The 22,203-nt window shown below is 48.1% G+C and overlaps 1 protein-coding gene across 1 annotated transcript; it reads left to right on the top strand.

The window, feature by feature from the left end:
• Positions 1–1,097: 1,097 nt before the first annotated feature.
• On the top strand, positions 1,098–12,410 carry LOC123764642 (uncharacterized). Its single transcript, XM_045752615.2, has 4 exons — positions 1,098–1,406; positions 8,102–8,176; positions 8,729–9,293; positions 12,001–12,410. Exons 1-4 carry the CDS (start codon positions 1,388–1,390, stop codon positions 12,116–12,118), a joined length of 777 nt encoding a protein of 258 aa, XP_045608571.2. The 5' UTR covers positions 1,098–1,387; the 3' UTR covers positions 12,119–12,410.
• The last annotated feature ends 9,793 nt before the right edge of the window (positions 12,411–22,203 follow it).

Consider the following 22,203-nt stretch of genomic DNA (forward strand, 5'->3'; position numbering starts at 1 on the left):
CCACCACCATCATCCTCTTACGAACATATGTTCAGCTAAAATGCTTTGTCTAAATAACTTTTCTGACAATCCACTACGACCAAGATTTTCGAAATTTGGGCTGCACGGTGGGTTGGTGGCCTGCCTGAGGGCTGCTCAGTCTCCACTAGAGCGGGTGAGGACCTCCTGCCCGCCTACACCCGAAGATAGGGATATAAATTGGAATTCGTTTTAATCAGGATGGACCTGGGTAAATACTGGTTTGGAGAGAGGGTTGTTGATATATGGAACTAACAAATTACCGGGTAACATAACGGACGTAGGAACACTCGACTTTTTCAAGCGTTGGTAGATATAAAGAGATGTCTTGTATGGGCCAATAGGCCTTTAAAAGTTTAATTTATTCTTTTCTCGAGTATGTGTGTTCACCTAGTGGTACTCACCTAGTTGTGCTTGCGGGGGTTGAGCTCTGGCTCTTTCGTCCGGCCTCTCAACTGTCAATCAACTGGTGTTCAGATTCCTGAGCCTACTGGCCTCTATCATATCTACATTTGAAACTGTGCATGGAGTCTGCCTCCACCACATCACTGCCTAATGCATTCCACCTGTTAACTACTCTGACACTGAAAATGTTCTTTCTAACGTCCCTGTCGCTCATTTGGGTACTCAGTTTCCACCTGTGTCCCCTTGTTCTCGTACCACCCGTGTTAAACAGTTTACCTTTATCTACCCTGTCCATTCCTCTGAAAATTTTGTAGGTAGTGATCATGTCTCCCCTTACTCTTCTGTCTTCCAGTGTCGTGAGGTGCATCTCACGCAGCCTTTCCTCGTAACTCATGCCTCTTAGTTCTGGGACTAGCCTAGTGGCATACCTTTGGACTTTTTCCACCTTCGTCTTGTGCTTGACAAGGTACGGGCTCCATGCTGGGGCCGCATACTCCAGGACTGGTCTTACATATGTGGTATACAAGATTCTGAATGATTCCTTACACAGGTTCCTGAAGGCTGTTCTGATGTTAGCTAGCCTCGCATACGCCGCTGATGTTATTCTTTTTATGAGGGGCTTCAGGAGACAGGTTTGGTGTTATATCAACTCCTTAATATCTCCTGTATGAGAGTGTGTGTATGTGTGTGTGAGTGTATGTGTGAACAGGGTGAAAGAAACTCTGCCCATTTGATTCTGTTTCTTCCGGGGATCGAACCCGAGCCCTTAAGACTACGACCCCAGAGCGTTGTCCACTCAGCTGCTAGGCGAGAACAACGAGGACACCTGCTAGGTGAGGAGTGTGTGAGAGTGCATCTGTGTGAGTGTTAATGAGTGGTAGAGTGTGGCCGCCAGACTCAACACACCTCACACTGAGCCTCACCTCTCCCAGCGACCCCACTTGTCCCAGGCTCTTGGTGAAGGATGTGGCCCGCTTGTACGAGTAAGTGATCCACTGAACTGTTAGTATTATACCAGTGTTTTTCCCTGGCCTGCTGCCATCACACCTGTGTTTCCCCCCTGACCTGCTGCCATCACACTTGTGTTTCCCAGGCCTGCTGCCATCACACCTGTGTTTCCCTGGCCGGCTGCCACCACACCTGTGTTTCCCTGGCCTGCTGCCATCACACCTGTGTTTCCCCCCTGACCTGCTGTCACCACACCTGTGTTTCCCCCCTGACCTGCTGTCACCACACCTGTGTTTCCCTGGCCTGCTGCCACCACACCTGTGTTTCCCCCCTGACCTGCTGCCATCACACCTGTGTTTCCCTGACCTGCTGCCACCACACCTGTGTTTCCCCCCTGACCTGCTGCCACCACACCTGTCTTTCCCACACCTGCTGCCACCACACCTGTCTTTCCCACACCTGCTGCCACCACACCTGTGTTTCCCCGACCTGCTGCCACCACACCTGTCTTTCCCACACCTGCTGCCACCACACCTGTCTTTCCCACACCTGCTGCCACCACACCTGTGTTTCCCCGACCTGCTGCCACCACACCTGTCTTTCCCACACCTGCTGCTACCACACCTGTCTTTCCCCGACCTGCTGCCACCACACCTGTGTTTCCCACACCTGCTGCCACCACACCTGCTATTGAAAACAAGCGTCTGAATTACTCGTGATTTAATTTTGTCTGAAAACTTTTTAACTCTGAACTTTCTCGTCAAAGATAAATATTGACTTTTACTCATTGAAGTGTTCACTTAATATAAATTATGTTAAATTTGGTGTTGGGTTTACAGCTGATCAACCCCCGGAGGGTTACGAAGGCTACCCATAATAGTTTACTGAAAAGCATGAGTACTCTTTAACTCTTACGTGTTTCTGGGTTTATGTAAACTCTCAGTTTATATAGCATCTGATAGCGGTATATACATCTTGGTGTATATAAACACTGGCGACTCCGGTGAGGGTAAGATATTGGTTTGGTGTTGCGGGTGTGTTGCTGCAGTCTCAGCTGGTGTGTGTTGCTGCACTCTCAGCTGGTGTGTGTGTTGCTGCCCTCTCAGCTGGTGTGTGTGTTGCTGCACTCTCAGCTGGTGTGTGTGTTGCTGCAGTCTCAGCTGGTGTGTGTTGCTGCACTCTCAGCTGGTGTGTGTTGCTGCAGTCTCAGCTGGTGTGTGTTGCTTCACTCTCAGCTGGTGTGTGTGTTGCTGCAGTCTCAGCTGGTGTGTGTTGCTGCAGTCTCAGCTGGTGTGTGTGTTGCTGCACTCTCAGCTGGTGTGTGTGTTGCTGCACTCTCAGCTGGTGTGTGTGTTGCTGCAGTCTCAGCTGGTGTGTGTGTTGCTGCAGTCTCAGCTGGTGTGTGTTGCTGCACTCTCAGCTGGTGTGTGTTGCTGCACTCTCAGCTGGTGTGTGTGTTGCTGCACTCTCAGCTGGTGTGTGTTGCTGCACTCTCAGCTGGTGTGTGTGTTGCTGCACTCTCAGCTGGTGTGTGTTGCTGCACTCTCAGCTGGTGTGTGTTGCTGCACTCTCAGCTGGTGTGTGTGTTGCTGCACTCTCAGCTGGTGTGTGTTGCTGCAGTCTCAGCTGGTGTGTGTTGCTGCAGTCTCAGCTGGTGTGTGTTGCTTCAGTCTCAGCTGGTGTGTGTTGCTGCACTCTCAGCTGGTGTGTGTTGCTGCAGTCTCAGCTGGTGTGTGTTGCTGCACTCTCAGCTGGTGTGTGTGTTGCTGCACTCTCAGCTGGTGTGTGTGTTGCTGCACTCTCAGCTGGTGTGTGTTGCTGCACTCTCAGCTGGTGTGTGTTGCTGCAGTCTCAGCTGGTGTGTGTGTTGCTGCACTCTCAGCTGGTGTGTGTTGCTGCACTCTCAGCTGGTGTGTGTGTTGCTGCACTCTCAGCTGGTGTGTGTTGCTGCACTCTCAGCTGGTGTGTGTTGCTGCACTCTCAGCTGGTGTGTGTGTTGCTGCACTCTCAGCTGGTGTGTGTTGCTGCAGTCTCAGCTGGTGTGTGTTGCTGCAGTCTCAGCTGGTGTGTGTTGCTTCAGTCTCAGCTGGTGTGTGTTGCTGCACTCTCAGCTGGTGTGTGTTGCTGCAGTCTCAGCTGGTGTGTGTTGCTGCACTCTCAGCTGGTGTGTGTGTTGCTGCACTCTCAGCTGGTGTGTGTGTTGCTGCACTCTCAGCTGGTGTGTGTTGCTGCACTCTCAGCTGGTGTGTGTTGCTGCAGTCTCAGCTGGTGTGTGTGTTGCTGCACTCTCAGCTGGTGTGTGTTGCTGCACTCTCAGCTGGTGTGTGTGTTGCTGCACTCTCAGCTGGTGTGTGTGTTGCTGCACTCTCAGCTGGTGTGTGTTGCTGCAGTCTCAGCTGGTGTGTGTGTTGCTGCACTCTCAGCTGGTGTGTGTGTTGCTGCACTCTCAGCTGGTGTGTGTTGCTGCACTCTCAGCTGGTGTGTGTTGCTGCACTCTCAGCTGGTGTGTGTTGCTGCACTCTCAGCTGGTGTGTGTGTTGCTTCACTCTCAGCTGGTGTGTGTGTTGCTGCACTCTCAGCTGGTGTGTGTTGCTGCACTCTCAGCTGGTGTGTGTTGCTGCACTCTCAGCTGGTGTGTGTGTTGCTGCACTCTCAGCTGGTGTGTGTGTTGCTGCACTCTCAGCTGGTGTGTGTTGCTGCACTCTCAGCTGGTGTGTGGTGCTGCACTCTCAGCTGGTGTGTGTTGCTGCACTCTCAGCTGGTGTGTGGTGCTTCACTCTCAGCTGGTGTGTGTTGCTTCACTCTCAGCTGGTGTGTGGTGCTTCACTCTCAGCTGGTGTGTGTTGCTTCACTCTCAGCTGGTGTGTTGCCTCTGGCATAAAGCTGATATATAAGAACAAAGCAAATGTAAATGATGATTAGGAGGGGAATGAGCTGGGATATTAGGACAAGGGGCTGGGATATAAGGACAAGGGGCTGGGATATATGGACAAGCAGCTGGGATATAAGGACAAGGGGCTGGGATATAAGGACAAGGGGCTGGAATATATGGACAAGCAGCTGGGATATAAGGACAAGGGGCTGGGATATAAGGACAAGGGGCTGGGATATATGGACAAGCAGCTGGGATATAAGGACAAGGGGCTGGGATATAAGGACAAGGGGCTGGGATATATGGACAAGCAGCTGGGATATAAGGACAAGGGGCTGGGATATAAGGACAAGAAGCTGGGATATAAGAACACAGTCAAAGAACGGTGCCCAACCTCTTGAATCATTTAAGATGGAAAGCCAACCCTGCAGAAAAGAGATACCATCACTCTGCCTAAAAGTCTTCTTTGAATGACCTCTTACAGGAGTGATAGCAAAGATATTAGGATGTATGAGAGAAAATGGGACACACACACACTTGCAACTTTCTCTTCTGCACAAGACCTGTCTGGCCAGAACCTCTCACAATCTGTTTCCTGCGTATAATTACCCTTCTTTGTGCAGCTGCACATGAGTGTCACTATAGTGATAGTGAAATGTAAAGCAGCAAGTAGAGGCAGCGTCCTCCATCCTTCTAATGTATGGAAGCCACAAATCGCCCGTGGCTGACAGTACCGTGAGCCGCGAGAAGGTTAGGTTAGGTTAGGTTGAGCGCCGCGAGAAGGTTAGGTTAGGTTTGGTTGAGCGCCGCGAGAAGGTTAGGTTAGGTTAGGTTGAGCGCCGCGAGAAGGTCTCCACTACAGCCTGGTGTAGGAGCCGCACTTCACCTCCCGCCAGCCTTCCTAGCAAGAAGGAAAGCGAGCACAGCGTCGAGAGAACACGTTCCGGGTTTATAACGCTGTAAAGAAACGCTAAAACGGGTAAGAAAACCGGCTTTACCCTTCCCCCGGGGGGGGGGCGCAGGAAGAACGCCAGCAGTTGCAGAACACGAAGCCAGAAAATACCAGAGAGGAGCAAGATTATACACCGTAACCAGGAAGAGACTGAAGAGGCAGTTTCAGGCTTTATGGCAGGTGGAATCACTCGTCACAGCCCAGGATACACCTCACGATCTGCTCTGGCATGTCCTGCACACCACAGATCCTACAGAGAATATATATGTGTATATATATATATATATATATATATATATATATATATATATATATATATATATATATATATATATATATATATATATATATATATATATATATGTCGTACCTAGTAGCCAGAACGCACTTTTCGGCCTACTATGAATGGCCCGATTTGCCTAATAAACCAAGTTTTCCTGAAATAATATAGTTTCTCTAAATTTTTTCTTATGAAATGATAAAGCTACCCATTTCATTATGTATGAGGTCAATTTTTTTTTATTGGAGTTAAAATTAACGTAGATATATGACCGAACCTAACCAACCCTACCTAACCTAACCTAACCTATCTTTATAGGTTAGGTTCGGTTAGGTAGCCGAAAAAGTTAGGTTAGGTTAGGTTAGGTAGGTTAGGTAGTCGAAAAACAATTCATGAAAACTTGGCTTATTAGGCAAATCGGGCCTTGAATAGTAGGCTGAGAAGTGCGTTCTGGCTACTAAGTACGACATATATATATATATATATATATAAATATATATATATATATATATATATATATATATATATATATATATATATATATATATATATATATATATATATATATATATATACTTAGGTGCCTGTGTGTATGTATATGTGTGTTTACTAGTTGTGTTTACTAGTTGTGTTTTTTACGGGGGTTGAGCTTTGCTCTTTCGGGCCGCCTCTCAACTGTTAACTACTTTTTTTTTTTTTTTTTTTTTTTTTCCCACACCACACACACACACACACACCCCAGGAAGCAGCCCGTGACAGCTGACTAACTCCCAGGTACCTATTTACTGCTATGTAACAGGGGCATTCAGGGTGAAAGAAACTTTGCCCATTTGTTTCTGCCTCGTGCGGGAATCGAACCCGCGCCACAGAATTACGAATCCTGCGCGCTCTCCACCAGGCTACGAGGCCCCCCAAAGGTGTGTGTGGTGTGTGAGTGTGTGTGTGTGTGTGTGTGTGTGTGTGTGTGTGTGTGTGTGTGTGTGTGTGTGTGTGTGTGTGTGTGTGTGTGTGTGTTGAGGAGCTGAGGGGTTGTCGACTGAGGTTATGGGGTGGGAGGAGGGATCCTCATTGGCCCCATAAACACCGTATTCTTCATGTTTTATTGACAAAATATTTTTAATTTGCTCTCACTTCTCACTTAACTATCGTGTTTAACGCTGGGTTTCTCTCTTATCTTCCTTTCTGTTGCCTTTGATTCTGCTTTATAACCTCTCTTGTCTGCGTTTAAGAGGTTTTTAGTTCAAATTAGAAGACAAACAGCAGAGGGCCAAGACACCAGGGCCTGGGCTCCCTCTGGTGCCTCGCGGCGCCCGTAGAGCAGGCCACGACCCTCTGCTGGGTGCACTAAACTGTGTGTGCCGCTATTAAGGTTCTACTGCTTCCAAAATTCACGTTTTATGGAGCATCGAATCCTGTGTTGTTGCAATAGTGTGTACTCACCTAGTTGAGCTTGCAGGGTCGACCATCTGATCTTAAGCTCTGCCTTTGATTCTCATTGATTCAGTGCCGTGACACTTTTCACTCGTTTGTCTTAACATATTTATATTTCAAACTGTGTGCTGTATTGGCTTGGACAGCCTCCCCATCTAGTCTATTCCAGTCATGAATGGCAGAGTGATAAAGTTCTGTGTGACATCCCCGTGGCACATCTGTGTTCCCAGGTTCCAGTCTTGTCCTCTCATTCTACAGGTCCTTAATTTGAACATCGCTTTTATATGTACTCTGTCCATCCCCGTTATATCTTGTACATCGTTATCATGTCTGCCACATACCTTCTCTCCTTCAGTGTAGTGGAGTTCAGTTCTCTCAGTCTTTCTTCATATGTCAGTCCCCTTAACTCGGATACGAGCCTTTTGTTGCAAATTTTTGTACCTTTTTCCAGTTTTGTGCATCTTCGGATAGAGGTTTTTTTAATAACAGGTCTCACAAAGGATGTGTACAGCACTATGGAAGGTATTGTTGTCCAAGTTGGTGAAGGATAACCGGATGTTTGCCAGTATGGCATATGTGGCCCTCGTTATCCTGCTGATGTGTGCCTCTGGTGTTAGGTCTCCAGTTATCTCCACTCCTAAGTCTCTCTTTTCCAGAAGTACAGGATGAAGGGAATGCCTTCCCTTCATCCTGTGCTGTATTTGAGGTATTCTTGCTCCAGTTCCTATCGTCGTAACCTTGCATTTGTTATGGTTAAAGTCAAGTAGCCATTACTCAAATCATTTCTGGAGATTACCTCTCTCCATTTTGTTAGCTCTTAACCTACTATGACGTTTTGAACTCTTCCGGAAAGATACTCCTTCGCCCACTTTAGGACTTTCCTGATATGCCAGCCTATTTTTCGCGTTTGCATAGGAGTTTCTTGTGAGGAACAGTGTCAACAGCTTTCTGGCAATCCAGGAAAATGCAGTCTTCCAGGATCTTCTTTATCCTGTCTGCTTGTTGTCATCGTGTCATAGAATAATAAGCCGATCAAGCAAGATTTTTTCCTTTGCTGAGTCCATTTTGATATTTGGAAAGAAAATCTGTATGTTTTACATGGTCGTGTGTGTGTGTGTGTTTTACATGTGTGTGTTTATTTGTATGTTTTACATGGTTACAATATATACCACTAACAGCTGACCTTCCCCCGCAGGAGTGATGGTGACCCTGGTGCTGGTGGTGGTGTGTGTGCTCACTCTCCAGGTTCTCTCTCACCCTCAACACGAAGGTATGTCCCACCCACACATACCTGACTTGTATATATTCTGTCGTATATATAACAAATTGTAATATATATATATATATATATATATATATATATATATATATATATATATATATATATATATATATATATATATATATATACACGTCGTGGGTACTATTGAGGTGCACACACGCTATATTTTAGTGTCCATCTGATCAGTCACAGTTATCCTTAACATACATGGGGTTATGAAGGAGGCTCGATAACCAGATACAAATAAGTCACAATATAACACATATGTGTCTTTAAATGATTTAATGATTATAATTAATATTTAGTTTGTTTGAACATTATTAAATATCATTCAGGTATACGATATTAATAACAGACTTGATTGTATTTGTTGTAGTTAGATTAATTAACATACAGCGCCGTGCCATGCCCCAGCACACCAACATTCACAACTTTCTTGCTCTTCAACTGATCTGATTAACTTGATAAGAATTTATTATCGCACAACTTTAAGACTGTATTTAATGACATTAATATTTGGATTCCTTAACACCATACTAGAGTTGCCTGAGGATCAAGTTGGAGGTCAAGACGAAGGTCAATTTGGAGCTCAAGTTGGAGCTCAAGTTGGAGCTCACGTTGGAGGTCAAGTTGGAGGTCAAGTTGGAGGTCAAGACGAAGATCAAGTTGGAGATCAAGTTGGAGGTCAAGTTGGAGGTCAAGGTGGAGGTCAAGTTGGAGGTCAAGGTGGAGGTCAAGTTGGAGGTCAAGGTGGAGGTCAAGGTGGAGGTCAAGGTGGAGGTCAAGTTGGAGGTCAAGGTGGAGGTCAAGGTGGAGGTCAAGGTGGAGGTCAAGTTGGAGGTCAAGGTGGAGGTCAAGGTGGAGGTCAAGTTGGAGGTCAAGGTGGAGGTCAAGTTGGAGGTCAAGGTGGAGGTCAAGGTGGAGGTCAAGGTGGAGGTCAAGTTGGAGGTCAAGGTGGAGGTCAAGGTGGAGGTCAAGGTGGAGGTGGGCGGCGAGGCTGGCGCAGAGGTGGGCGGCGTGGCTGGCGCTGGGGTGGTCGTGGCGGAGTGGGCGGCGGCAGCAAGACCTCCCTACAGAACGACATCGTTGTGAAACCCGTCATCATGTAAGCTGCTCCTCCCTCACCCCCCTCCCTCCCCCCAGGAGCTTGTCTGTGCTTTATCTTCACATCTTGATCTTCTCCTCCATCTTCACTGCTCGCTGTCTTCATCACTGTATCTTCACTGCTCACTGTCTTCATCACTGTATCTTCACTGCTCACTGTCTTCATCACTGTATCTTCACTACACACTATCTTCATCACTGTATCTTCACTGCTCGCTGTCTTCATCACTGTATCTTCACTGCTCACTGTCTTCATCACTGTATCTTCACTACACACTATCTTCATCACTGTATCTTCACTGCTCGCTGTCTTCATCACTGTATCTTCACTGCTCACTGTCTTCATCACTGTATCTTCACTACGCTGTATCATCGTCACTGTATCTTCACTATGCTGTATCTTCACTATGCTGTATCTTCATCACTGTATCTTTACTTCCTAACTCAGACTTCCTTCATCACTGTATCTTCATCGCACATTATCTTCACTGTATCTTCACTACACACTATCTTCATCACTGTATCTTCACTATGCTGTATCTTCATCACGGTATCTTCATCACGGTATCTTCACTACGCTGTATCTTCACTACGCTGTATCTTCACTACGCTGTATCTTCATCACTGTATCTTCACTACGCTGTATCTTCACTACACACTATCTTCATCACTGTATCTTCATTACACACTATCTTCATCACTGTATCTTCACTACACACTATCTTCATCACTGTATCTTCACTACACACTATCTTCATCACTGTATCTTCACTACCCACTATCTTCATCACTGTATCTTCACTACACATTATCTTTATCACTGTATCTTCACTACACACTATCTTCATCACTGTATCTTCACTACACATTATCTTTATCACTGTATCTTCACTACGCAATATCTTCATCACTGTATCTTCACTACACACTATCTTTATCACTGTACCAGTCTTCACTACACACTATCTTCATCACTGCACCAGTCTTCACTACACACTATCTTCAGCACTGTATCTTCACTACACACTATCTTTATCACTGTATCTTCACTACGCAATATCTTCATCACTGTATCTTCACTACACACTATCTTTATCACTGTATCTTCACTACACACTATCTTCATCACTGCACCAGTCTTCACTACACACTATCTTCATCTTCAAATATACATGTATATTTGTTTTATTTATACTTTGTTACAAAAAAGGAGTTACATATATAGTACAAAAATTATTATCATAAGTTGTCGAGTTCCTCCAGCTCCTCAGATGGCGGGCAGGAACCCTGAATGCAGTGTGCATTTCCCCTCTGTATCGCCACACTGAGGCGCTGGAAAAGGAATCTGGCAGCTCTATTGTCTCTTGTTGTTTCAAGTAGCCTAGAACCCAGTTCTTTCAAAAAACTTGTGGCACTCTTACCCCCCAGGCGCCGAGTGTCTCAGAAGCAATGGGGACAAAATTGTAGTGGTGATCCAGTTCTCTGTACTTACGGGATTTGGCTGCTTACCTGTGAGTGGCAGCGCCACCTGGTTGTGCAACACTGAGGTTAATGTATGTGTTAGCCAGGGTTGATACGCACGTGTAGTCCCATACCAACTGCTTGCCATTCTTCCAGGGGTTCACTGTGATGCCACCCGGGCGACCAATATGAGCATCAGAGTTACGGGGCGTTAGGTAATGGGGCTCTCTTTCAGCTGGGCATCCAGCTGTGGTGAGGCTCCTCTTGATGATGTCGTTAACTTCACTGTGCCTCGAGTGCCATCCCCCCTGTGCTTTGGTAGAGTAGGTCATGGTGGCCGTACCTGTCAGCCACCACCTCGCCGCAAATACACCTATATTTGGTGTGGATTAGGGCAGCAAGGCGGTGGGCCAGCCAGCTATATATATATAGAGAGAGAGAGATTTTGTATCAGCCGGTGGCTGAGCGGACATAACACTGGGCGCGTGATCCTGTTGTCCCGGGTTCGATCCCGGGCGCCAGAAACAATAGGCAGAGTTTCTTTCACCCTGATGCCCTGTTACCTAGCAGTAAATTAGAACCTGGGAGTCAGTCAGCTGTCACGGGCTGCTTCCTGGGGGGTGGAGGCCTGGTCGAGGACCGGGCCGCGGGGACACAAAGCCCCAAAATCATCTCAAGATAACCTCCCATATATAGAGAAGTGAGAGATGATGGGGAGGGCGAAGGGACAGGGGAGGGGTTAATGGTGGAGAGAACGAGGGGATGGGGGAGTTGGGGATGGTGAGGAGGACTCGGGGACAGGGGAGGGGGGAATGGTGGGGAGGACAAGGGGACAGGGGAGGGGGGAATGGTGGGGAGGACGAGGGGACAGGGGAGGGGGGAATGGTGGGGAGGACAAGGGGACAGGGGAGGGGGGGAATGGTGGGGAGGACAAGGGAACAGGGGAGGGGGGGAATGGTGGGGAGGACGAGGGGACGGGGGAGGGGGGAATGGTGGGGAGGACGAGGGGACGGGGGGAGGGGGGAATGGTGGGGAGGACGAGGGGACGGGGGAGGGGGGAATGGTGGGGAGGACTCGGGGACAGGGGAGGGGGGAAGGGTGGGGAGGACGAGGGGACGGCGGGGGGGGTATAGAATGTGGAGCGAATTACTTCGCTGTGGAGTAAAGAATATACGGCACCCGGGGAGCGCCTGATGTAACCCAGATGCATTATTTTCTCAAATGCTTAATACATTTCTTCAATACAGAATGCCAAACGCCACAGTGACGCCAGACATGCTAGAACAATTGAGGACAGAACCTGAAGCAATGAACCAACCAATGGGAGGAGAAGTAGAACCAATTGACATGAAAGAGCTTCAGTAACACCCCCTCCTCCCCCCCCCCCCCACCACCACCATCTGCATTACATTATTTACTCTAAGGACAAAAAAAATTAACAAGGATAAACATGAAGAGAAATCATTGTAGTTATGATGAACGAGACACTTGGGACCTGCAGTAAATATTTAATGTCTCTATTATCATATATTTCAGTTGTATAATAATTTTAACTGTAATCTTTCCCGTATCATCAGTGATTAGTTCATCCGTATGATCTTGTATGTAATAAGTCTACTTATCAGTGAAATAAAAAGTATATCAGGTAACAGAAGTTATTTTTTCAGCAAGTTTCCCTTCAGTGCCCAACCGCTTGGGCTGGACGGTAGAGCGACGGTCTCGCTTCATGCAGGTCAGCGTTCAATTCCCGACTGTCCAAGTGGTTGGGGCACCATTCCTTCCCCCCGTCCCATCTGGGGGGAAAGAAAAAAAACAGTAAAAACAGGCTTACAAAAAAGTATTCCAGACTATGAAATCATCTCAAGATGATGAGGTGAAGGCAAGGTGTGACACTGAAGAAACCATAGCAAGACACAGTGTGACACTGAAGAAACCATAGCAAGACACAGTGTGTCACTCAAGAAGCCATAGCAAGACAGGATGTGGCACGAGATCTCATTACCAAAGTTTGGCCAAGTTAGGCCACATCCTCACTAACTTCCCATCACAAGATATCAAAGTTTTCCTCCCCTAATGTACCTCCCTAATATGGACCTATGAAAAATGTGGACCTCTCAAGTCACCGAAACAAAGTCGATGAATAACCTTCATCACGTATAACATCATGTATAACATCATTATACATTATACATAATGACAACAGTAAGTTGACTATGCAGAGTGGAACAGTAAGGCCAAGTTCGCTGCGGCTGAATTTATAAAGTGGTCGTTATAGGAAGTGTTTTCTGCTGGCTCAGACTCCTCATGATCCCTAATCTCACTCATCTCTCTCTCATCTCACTTATCTTACTCGTCTCACTCATTTCCAGCTTCCCAACTCGTACAGCAACAGTGAATAACACATTGCTACATTGAATTTAATATAGCTACATTAAACATGTAGCATAACATTGTTACAATGAATAAAATAATTTTAATGAATAAAACAGTTTTAATGAATAATATAAAACTGCAATTAAAAATGTACAGCTATAATGAATAACAGATACAATGAATAACAGATACAATGAATGACAAATACAATGAATAACAGAATAAATAACACAGCTACAATTATTTTTTTAATTCAACTACCATTAATTTTATTGCAATGCATAGCATAGTTTCACCAAATAATACGATTAAAGGTGCCATAGTTTCCAAAGGCGGCAGAGAGAAGAACAGAACAAGTCCGTGGATCTCCCAAGTGTTCCACCAAGATGGTGACGTTGTGGTCAAGTTAGGCCTCATATTGACACATAGGCCTATTGACACATAGGTCAATAGGCCTACTGCAGTGACTGCCACCCACCTTATACATTATTTGGCACGAAATTGTTTTCTGCGACACACACAAGGAAGTTCTGAGATTAATTATTGATGGAGGTAGGTTATGTTGGACGTGTACACACACGTGTTCTAATTGGTTATGTTGGACGTGTACACACACGTGTTCTAATTGGTTATGTTGGACGTGTACACACACGTGTTCTAATTGGTTATGTTGGACGTGTACACACACACACGTGTTCTAATTGGTTATGTTGGACGTGTACACACACGTGTTCTGATTGGTTATGTTGGACGTGTACACACACGTGTTCTGATTGGTTATGTTGGACGTGTACACACACGTGTTCTGATTGGTTATGTTGGACGTGTACACACACGTGTTCTAATTGGTTATGTTGGACGCATACGTAAACCTATTTTAATTGGGCGATGTTATTAACGATGACTCTAGCGTGGCCATCAGGTCATAACATTAAACAGGGACATTATATACAGGATCACAGTTTGTTGAACATGATCCTGTCTGGCGGTGAATATTGTCTCAACACCCATACTCACAACACCCATACTCACAACACCCATACTCATAACACCCATACTCACAACACCCACACTCACAACACCCATACTCACAACACCCATACTCACAACACCCATACTCACAACACCCATACTCACAACGCCCATACTCACAACACCCACACACACAACACCCACCCTCACAACACCCATACTCACAACACCCATACTCATAACACCCATACTCATAATACCCATACTCACAACACCCATACTCACAACACCCATACTCACAACACCCATACTCACAACACCCATACTCACAACACCCACACTCACAACACCCACCCTCACAACACCCATACTCACAACACCCATACTCATAACACCCATACTCATAATACCCATACTCACAACACCCATACTCACAACACCCATACTCACAACACCCATACTCATAATACCCATACTCACAACACCCATACTCACAACACCCATACTCATAACACCCATACTCACAACACCCATACTCACAACACCTATACTCACAACACCCACACCCACAACACCCACACTCACAACACCCACACTCACAACACCCATACTCACAACACCCACACTCACAACACCCATACTCACAACACCCATACTCACAACACCCATACTCACAACACCCATACTCACAACACCCACACTCACAACACCCACACTCACAACACCCACACTCACAACACCCACACACACAACACCCACACTCACAACACCCATACTCACAACACCCACACTCACAACACCCACACTCACAACACCCACACACACAACACCCATACTCACAACACCCATACTCACAACACCCACACTCACAACACCCACAGTGGGTGGGGACCGCCACAGTTTGAACGAGCGTAACCTGAGGACGGCTCAATTTTATGTGTATATCTGTCTGTGAGACTGTTTCTCTGTAACTTTGCGAGTCTGAGAGTCTCTGAGTCAGTGTGTCTATGAATTTAATAATCTGTGAATCTGAGAGTCTCGGAGTTTGTGAATCTGAGAGTCTGTGAAATTATATCTGAACACGTGAATCTGTGAGTCTGTGATTCTGTGAGGCTAAGCTCGGACAGTCAACCAAAGAATATTTAATCCATATAATATTACTAAAGTTACTTTGGTATAGACAATGTGAATATGAAGTTTAGGTGGATCAGTCAGCTGTGGCCGGCGGGTAGATCATTGCGCCTAGTTAGCAATTGGTGGTAAGAATCGTTAGCTGTGAAACCACCTTCCCGGGCCGGTGACGGTCGTTAGGGAGGAAGGGTACAAGGAGGTGAGGAAGGTGGTGGACGTTTTAGGTAGGTCAGTCTAGATCTGACAGTGGCCGCTGTTGGAGGTTAGTTTAGTCTACACTGGACGACCGCTACAGTGACCTTTCTCAGGTAAGTCAGTTGAGGGGTGAGAGGACGGAGTGTAAGAGAGGTGCTCAACCACTAGGAGCCATCGGGGAATCGAACGCGAACCCAGCAAGAAGCGGCGAAGCTGACGTTGTACCGACTTAGCAATTGCCAGTCTGCCTGCCGCCCACCTTCCGGTAGCGACACGGAACCTTTGTAAAGCGAGCCTGCTGCCGCTACACATGGCTGATGGCCCGCCTATTTGCGTGACGATGGCTTCTTAAATTCTCGCTGCCAGAGATTTATGTTACCATTAAGTATATCGCGTCAGCTGTTAGTGTAGGAGTCTCTCAGCTGCTTGACGAGATGTTTGGCGTGCACACGCACACGCTAAAGCCACCCATATTACCACAACAACCACACGCACGCACACACGCTAAAACCACCCATATTACCACAACACACACACACACACACACACACACACACACACACACACACATCAAGGCAAAGTTCATTGCGACATTCTTGGCTGGGCGCCAGCTTGAGTCTGACGCCAACATGACTGGAGGCGTCGCTGGTGGGTGATGTGGTGGAGGTGCTGAGCGATAAGAGCAGCCGGCACCGGACGGACCCCAAAGAGTACGGGGAAAAGAACGGGTAAGTCTGGAAGTCTGACGCAGGGATCTGGAGCGAATCGTCAGATGTGCTGAGTCGACATGACAAGGGGCCAGATTCACGAAGCAGTTACGCAAGTACATACGAACGTGTACATTTTTCTCAATCTTTGACGACTTTGGTTACATTTAATAAACGGTTTACTAACATGAAAAACTTGCCAATCAACTGTTGTTATTGTTATAAACAGCCTCATGGTGCTTCGGAGCTCATTAACTGTTTAATAAGGGTAAACAAAGCAGCCAAAGATTGAGAAAAGATGTACAGGTTCGTAAGTGCTTCGTGAATCTGGCCCTAGGACAATATGACTGTAGTTTACTCACTTAGCGGTACTCACTTAGGTGTACTCACCTAGTTGTGCTTGCGGGGCTTGGGCTCTGGCTCTTTGGTCCCGCCTCTCAACCGTCAGTCAACTGGTGTACAGATTCCTGAGCCTACTGGGCTCTATCATATCTACATTTGAAACTGTGTATGGAGTCTGCCTCCACCTATCTCGTGGGCGCCTGACAGCTGGGTGGACAGCGCTTCGGATTCGTAGTTCTTAGGTTCCAGGTTTGATCCCCGGTGGAGGCGGAGACAAACTGGCAAAACGTTTCTTTCACCCTGATGGACCTGTTTACTTAGCAGTAAATAGGTACATGGGAGTTAGACAACTGCTACGGGCTGCTTCCTGGGAGTGTGTGTAACAAAAAGGAGGCCTTGATGAGGACCGGGCCGCGGGGACGCTAAGCCTCGAAATCATCTCAAGATAACCACCACATCACTGCCTAATGCATTCCACCTGTTAACTACTCTGACACTGAAAATGTTCTTTCTAACGTCCCTGTGGCTCATTTGGGTACTCAGTTTCCATCTGTGTCCCCTTGTTCGTGTACCACCCGTGTTAAACAGTTTACCTTTATCTACTGTCAATTCCTCTGAGAATTTTGTAGGTAGTGATCATGTCTCCCCTTACTCTTCTGTCTTCCGGTGTCGTGCATTTCCCGCAGCCTGTCCTCGTAACTCATGCCTCTTAGTTCTGGGACTAGCTTAGTGGCATACCTCTGAACTTTTTCCAGCTTCGTCTTGTGCTTGACAAGGTACGGGCTCCATGCTGTGGCCGCATACTCCAGGACTGGTCTTACATATGTGGTGTACAAGATTCTGAATGATTCCTTACACAGGTTCCTGAAGGCTGTTCTGATGTTAGCTAGCCTCGCATATGCCGCAGATGTTATTCTATTTATGTGGGCTTCAGGAGACAGGTTTGGTGTAATATCAACTCCTAGATCTTTCTCTCTGTCCGTTTCATGAAGGACTTCATGTCCCATTCTGTATCCTGTGTCTGGCTTCCTATTTCCACCGCCTAGTTTCATTACCTTGCATTTACTCGGGTTGAACTTTAGTAGCCATTTAGTAGCCAGGATCACTACAACACCTCATACAGGATCACTACAACACCTCATACAGGATCACTACAACACCTCATACAGGATCACTACAACACCTCATACAGGATCACTACAACACCTCATACAGGATCACTACAACACCTCATACAGGATCACTACAACACCTCATACAGGATCACTACAACACCTCATACAGGATCACTACAACACCTCATACAGGATCACTACAACACCTCATACAGGATCAGTACAACACCTCATACAGGCTCAGTACAACACCTCATACAGGATCACTACAACACCTCATACAGGATCACTACAACACCTCATACAGGCTCACTACAACACCTCATACAGGCTCACTACAACACCTCATACAGGCTCACTACAACACCTCATACAGGCTCACTACAACACCTCATACAGGCTCACTACAACACCTCATACAGGCTCACTACAACACCTCATACAGGATCACTACAACACCTCATACAGGATCACTACAACACCTCATACAGGATCACTACAACACCTCATACAGGATCACTACAACACCTCATACAGGATCACTACAACACCTCATACAGGATCACTACAACACCTCATACAGGATCACTACAACACCTCATACAGGATCACTACAACACCTCATACAGGATCACTACAACACCTCATACAGGATCACTACAACACCTCATACAGGATCACTACAACACCTCATACAGGATCACTACAACACAATATGTAACTTACATATTCAACAGTCCGGGTTATGAAGCGCGCGCACGCGCGCACACACACACACACACACACACACACACACACACACACACACACACAGACACACACACACACACACACACACACACACACACACACACACACACAGAAACCATATCAGCTACTTGAACAAACACAGTTTTTTGTGCGCTACGGGACCAGTCTCCTCCCGTGTCTTTGTTTGCCTTGCGGGAGGTGTTTTTGTCGCGCCTCATTAAAAATTTTAATTGGTCTGTTTTTATCCTGTGGACGAGGAAGGAAGACATTTGCAGGAAAGCTAAGCTCGCTATTTTGAGCTTCTTATCTGCTGGCTACAATTGCCTTGTTATGGGTAGTGGGGTTGTTTGGGGTACTGGAGGTCCAGATGTGTGTGTGGGGGGAGGGGTAGCACTCGCTCCGCACCTCGCCAGCGGTGTGGTACGGGTTCGAGTCCCGCTAAGGGAAGATTGACTGGGCGCTAATCCATAAGTGAACTTGGGTATTAATTGATTGCCGATAGTTGTCTGCTGCTGTGTCCTGCTGTGTCCTGTTGTGCCCTGCTGTATCCTGTTGTGCCCTGCTGTATCCTGTTGTGCCCTGCTGTATCCTGTTGTGTCCTGTTGTGTCCTGTTGTGTCCTGTTGTGTCCTGCTGTGTCCTGTTGTGTCCTGCTGTGTCCTGCTGTATCCTGTTGTGTCCTGTTGTGTCCTGTTGTGTCCTGTTGTGTCCTGTTGTGTCCTGTTGTGTCCTGTTGTGTCCTGTTGTGTCCTGCTGTGTCCTGTTGTGCCCTGCTGTATCCTGTTGTGTCCTGCTGTGTCCTGTTGTGCCCTGCTGTATCCTGTTGTGTCCTGCTGTGTCCTGTTGTGCCCTGCTGTATCCTGTTGTGTCCTGCTGTGTCCTGTTGTGCCCTGCTGTATCCTGTTGTGTCCTGCTGTGTCCTGTTGTGCCCTGCTGTATCCTGTTGTGTCCTGCTGTGTCCTGTTGTGCCCTGCTGTATCCTGTTGTGTCCTGCTGTGTCCTGTTGTGCCCTGCTGTATCCTGTTGTGTCCTGCTGTGTTCTGTTGTGTCCTGCTGTGTCCTGTTGTGCCCTGCTGTGTTCTGTTGTGTCCTGCTGTGTCCTGTTGTGTCCTGCTGTGTTCTGTTGTGTCCTGCTGTGTTCTGTTGTCCTACTGTGTTCTGTTGTGTCCTGCTGTGTCCTGTTGTGTCCTGCTGTGTTCTGTTGTGTCCTGCTGTGTCCTGTTGTGTCCTGCTGTGTTCTGTTGTGTCCTGCTGTGTTCTGTTGTGTCCTGCTGTGTTCTGTTGTGTCCTGCTGTATCCTGTTGTGTCCTGCTGTGTTCTGTTGTGTCCTGCTGTGTTCTGCTGTGTTCTGTTGTGTCCTGCTGTGTCCTGTTGTGTCCTGCTGTGTTCTGTTGTGTCCTGCTGTGTCCTGTTGTGTCCTGCTGTGTTCTGTTGTGTCCTGCTGTGTTCTGTTGTGTCCTGCTGTATCCTGTTGTGTCCTGCTGTGTTCTGTTGTGTCCTGCTGTGTTCTGTTGTGTCCTGCTGTGTTCTGTTGTGTCCTGCTGTGTTCTGTTGTGTCCTGCTGTGTTCTGTTGTGTCCTGCTGTATCCTGTTGTGTTCTGCTGTGTTCTGTTGTGTCCTGCTGTGTTCTGTTGTGTCCTGCTGTACTATGCTGTGCTATGCTGTGTTCTGCGGTGCCCTGCTGTGTTCTGCTGTACCCTGCTGTGTCCTGCTGTGTCCTGCTGTGTCCTGCTGTGCCCTGCTGTGTCCTGCTGTGTCCTGATGTGCCCTGCTGTGCCCTGCTGTGTCCTGCTGTGTCCTGCTGTGTCCTGCTGTGCCCTGCTGTGTCCTGCTGTGTCCTGATGTGCCCTGCTGTGCCCTGCTGTGTCCTGCTGTGTCCTGCTGTGTCCTGCTGTGTCCTGCTGTGTCCTGCTGTGCCCTGCTGTGCCCTTCTGTGCCCTGCTGTGTCCTGCTGTGCTCTCCTGTGCCCTGCTGTGCCGTACTTTGCCCTGTTGTGCCCTGCTGTGCCCTGCTGTGCCCTGCTGTGCACTACAGAGTGCTCGGGAAGACTCTGGGATGGGTCGGATGACGCAAGAATCATGTGACCGGTGACGCAAGAGTCGTGATACGCAAGAAGCGTGTGACCGGTGACGCAAGGGTCGTGTGAAGCAAGAAGCGTGTGACCGGTGACGCAAGAGTCGTGATACGCAAGAAGCGTGTGACCGGTGACGCAAGGGTCGTGTGAAGCAAGAAGCGTGTGACCGGTGACGCAAGAGTCGTGAGACGCAAGAAGCGTGTGACCGGTGACGCAAGAGTCGTGATACGCAAGAAGCGTGTGACCGGTGACGCAAGGGTCGTGTGAAGCAAGAAGCGTGTGACCGGTGACGCAAGAGTCGTGAGACGCAAGAAGCGTGTGACCGGTGACGCAAGGGTTGAATCACGCCCTGGGGTGAGGCACAGCCCTGCAGGGCGTGACACAGGGCTCTGAATGTCACCCTACCACACTACAGTCACCCTACCACACTACAGTCACCCTACCACACTACAGTCACCCTACCACACTACAGTCACCCTACCACACTACAGTCACCCTACCACACTACAGTCACCCTACCACACTACAGTCACCCTACCACACTACAGTCACCCTACCACACTACAATACTCTGTTCTGTGTAGCGAATATAACAGGGAAGTATACACCCTCCTCACCCTGGCCTCTCTCACCCTGGCTCTCACCCTCCTCACCCTGGCTCTCACCCTCCTCACCCTGGCTCTCACCCTCCTCACCCTGGCTCTCACCCTCCTCACCCTGGCTCTCACCCTCCTCACCCTGGCTCTCACCCTCCTCACCCTGGCTCTCACCCTCCTCACCCTTACTCTCACCCTCCTCACCCTGACTCTCACCCTCCTCACCCTGGCTCTCACCCTCCTCACCCTGGCCTCTCTCACCCTGGCTCTCACCCTCCTCACCCTGGCTCTCACCCTCCTCACCCTGGCTCTCACCCTCCTCACCCTGGCTCTCACCCTCCTCACCCTGGCTCTCACCCTCCTCACCCTGGCTCTCACCCTCCTCACCCTGGCTCTCACCCTCCTCACCCTGGCTCTCACCCTCCTCACCCTGGCTCTCACCCTCCTCACCCTGACTCTCACCCTCCTCACTCTGGCTCTCACCCTCCTCACCCTGGCTCTCACCCTCCTCACCCTGGCTCTCACCCTCCTCACCCTGGCTCTCACCCTCCTCACCCTGACTCTCACCCTCCTCACCCTGGCTCTCACCCTCCTCACCCTGGCTCTCACCCTCCTCACCCTGGCTCTCACCCTCCTCACCCTGGCTCTCACCCTCCTCACCCTGGCTCTCACCCTCCTCACCCTGGCTCTCACCCTCCTCACCCTGGCTCTCACCCTCCTCACCCTGGCTCTCACCCTCCTCACCCTGGCTCTCACCCTCCTCACCCTGGCTCTCACCCTCCTCACCCTGGCTCTCACCCTCCTCACCCTGACTCTCACCCTCCTCACCCTGACTCTCACCCTCCTCACCCTGGCTCTCACCCTCCTCACCCTTACTCTCACCCTCCTCACCCTGGCTCTCACCCTCCTCACCCTTTCTCTCACCCTCCTCACCCTGACTCTCACCTCGTTGTATTTTAAGGTTTATGAATTGTAAGAAATGTTTTTAATTAGGTCATTTACAAGAAAAGTTCTGTATAAAGGTCCACAAATAAAAACATTCAGTGACACAAAAGTTACTTTGAAGCAAGTTTAGATCAGAGTGAGAGGCAGACTGGTGCTGCTTCAACAGTACTTCACACAGTACAAAAGGCTCACATAAAAGTGGTGTTCTTTTACGTGTCTGATGTCAATATGTTTTTTTTTATACTCGTCTC

The sequence above is a fragment of the Procambarus clarkii genome, chromosome 48 (assembly GCF_040958095.1).
Source record: "Procambarus clarkii isolate CNS0578487 chromosome 48, FALCON_Pclarkii_2.0, whole genome shotgun sequence".
NCBI lineage: Eukaryota > Metazoa > Arthropoda > Malacostraca > Decapoda > Cambaridae > Procambarus > Procambarus clarkii.

Coding starts and splice junctions, on each gene's coding strand:
- LOC123764642 (XM_045752615.2), top strand. Junction 8,177..8,728: donor CTCTCACCCTCAACACGAAG/GTATGTCCCACC, acceptor ACACCATACTAG/AGTTGCCTGAGGATCAAGTT. Junction 9,294..12,000: donor GTTGTGAAACCCGTCATCAT/GTAAGCTGCTCC, acceptor TCTTCAATACAG/AATGCCAAACGCCACAGTGA.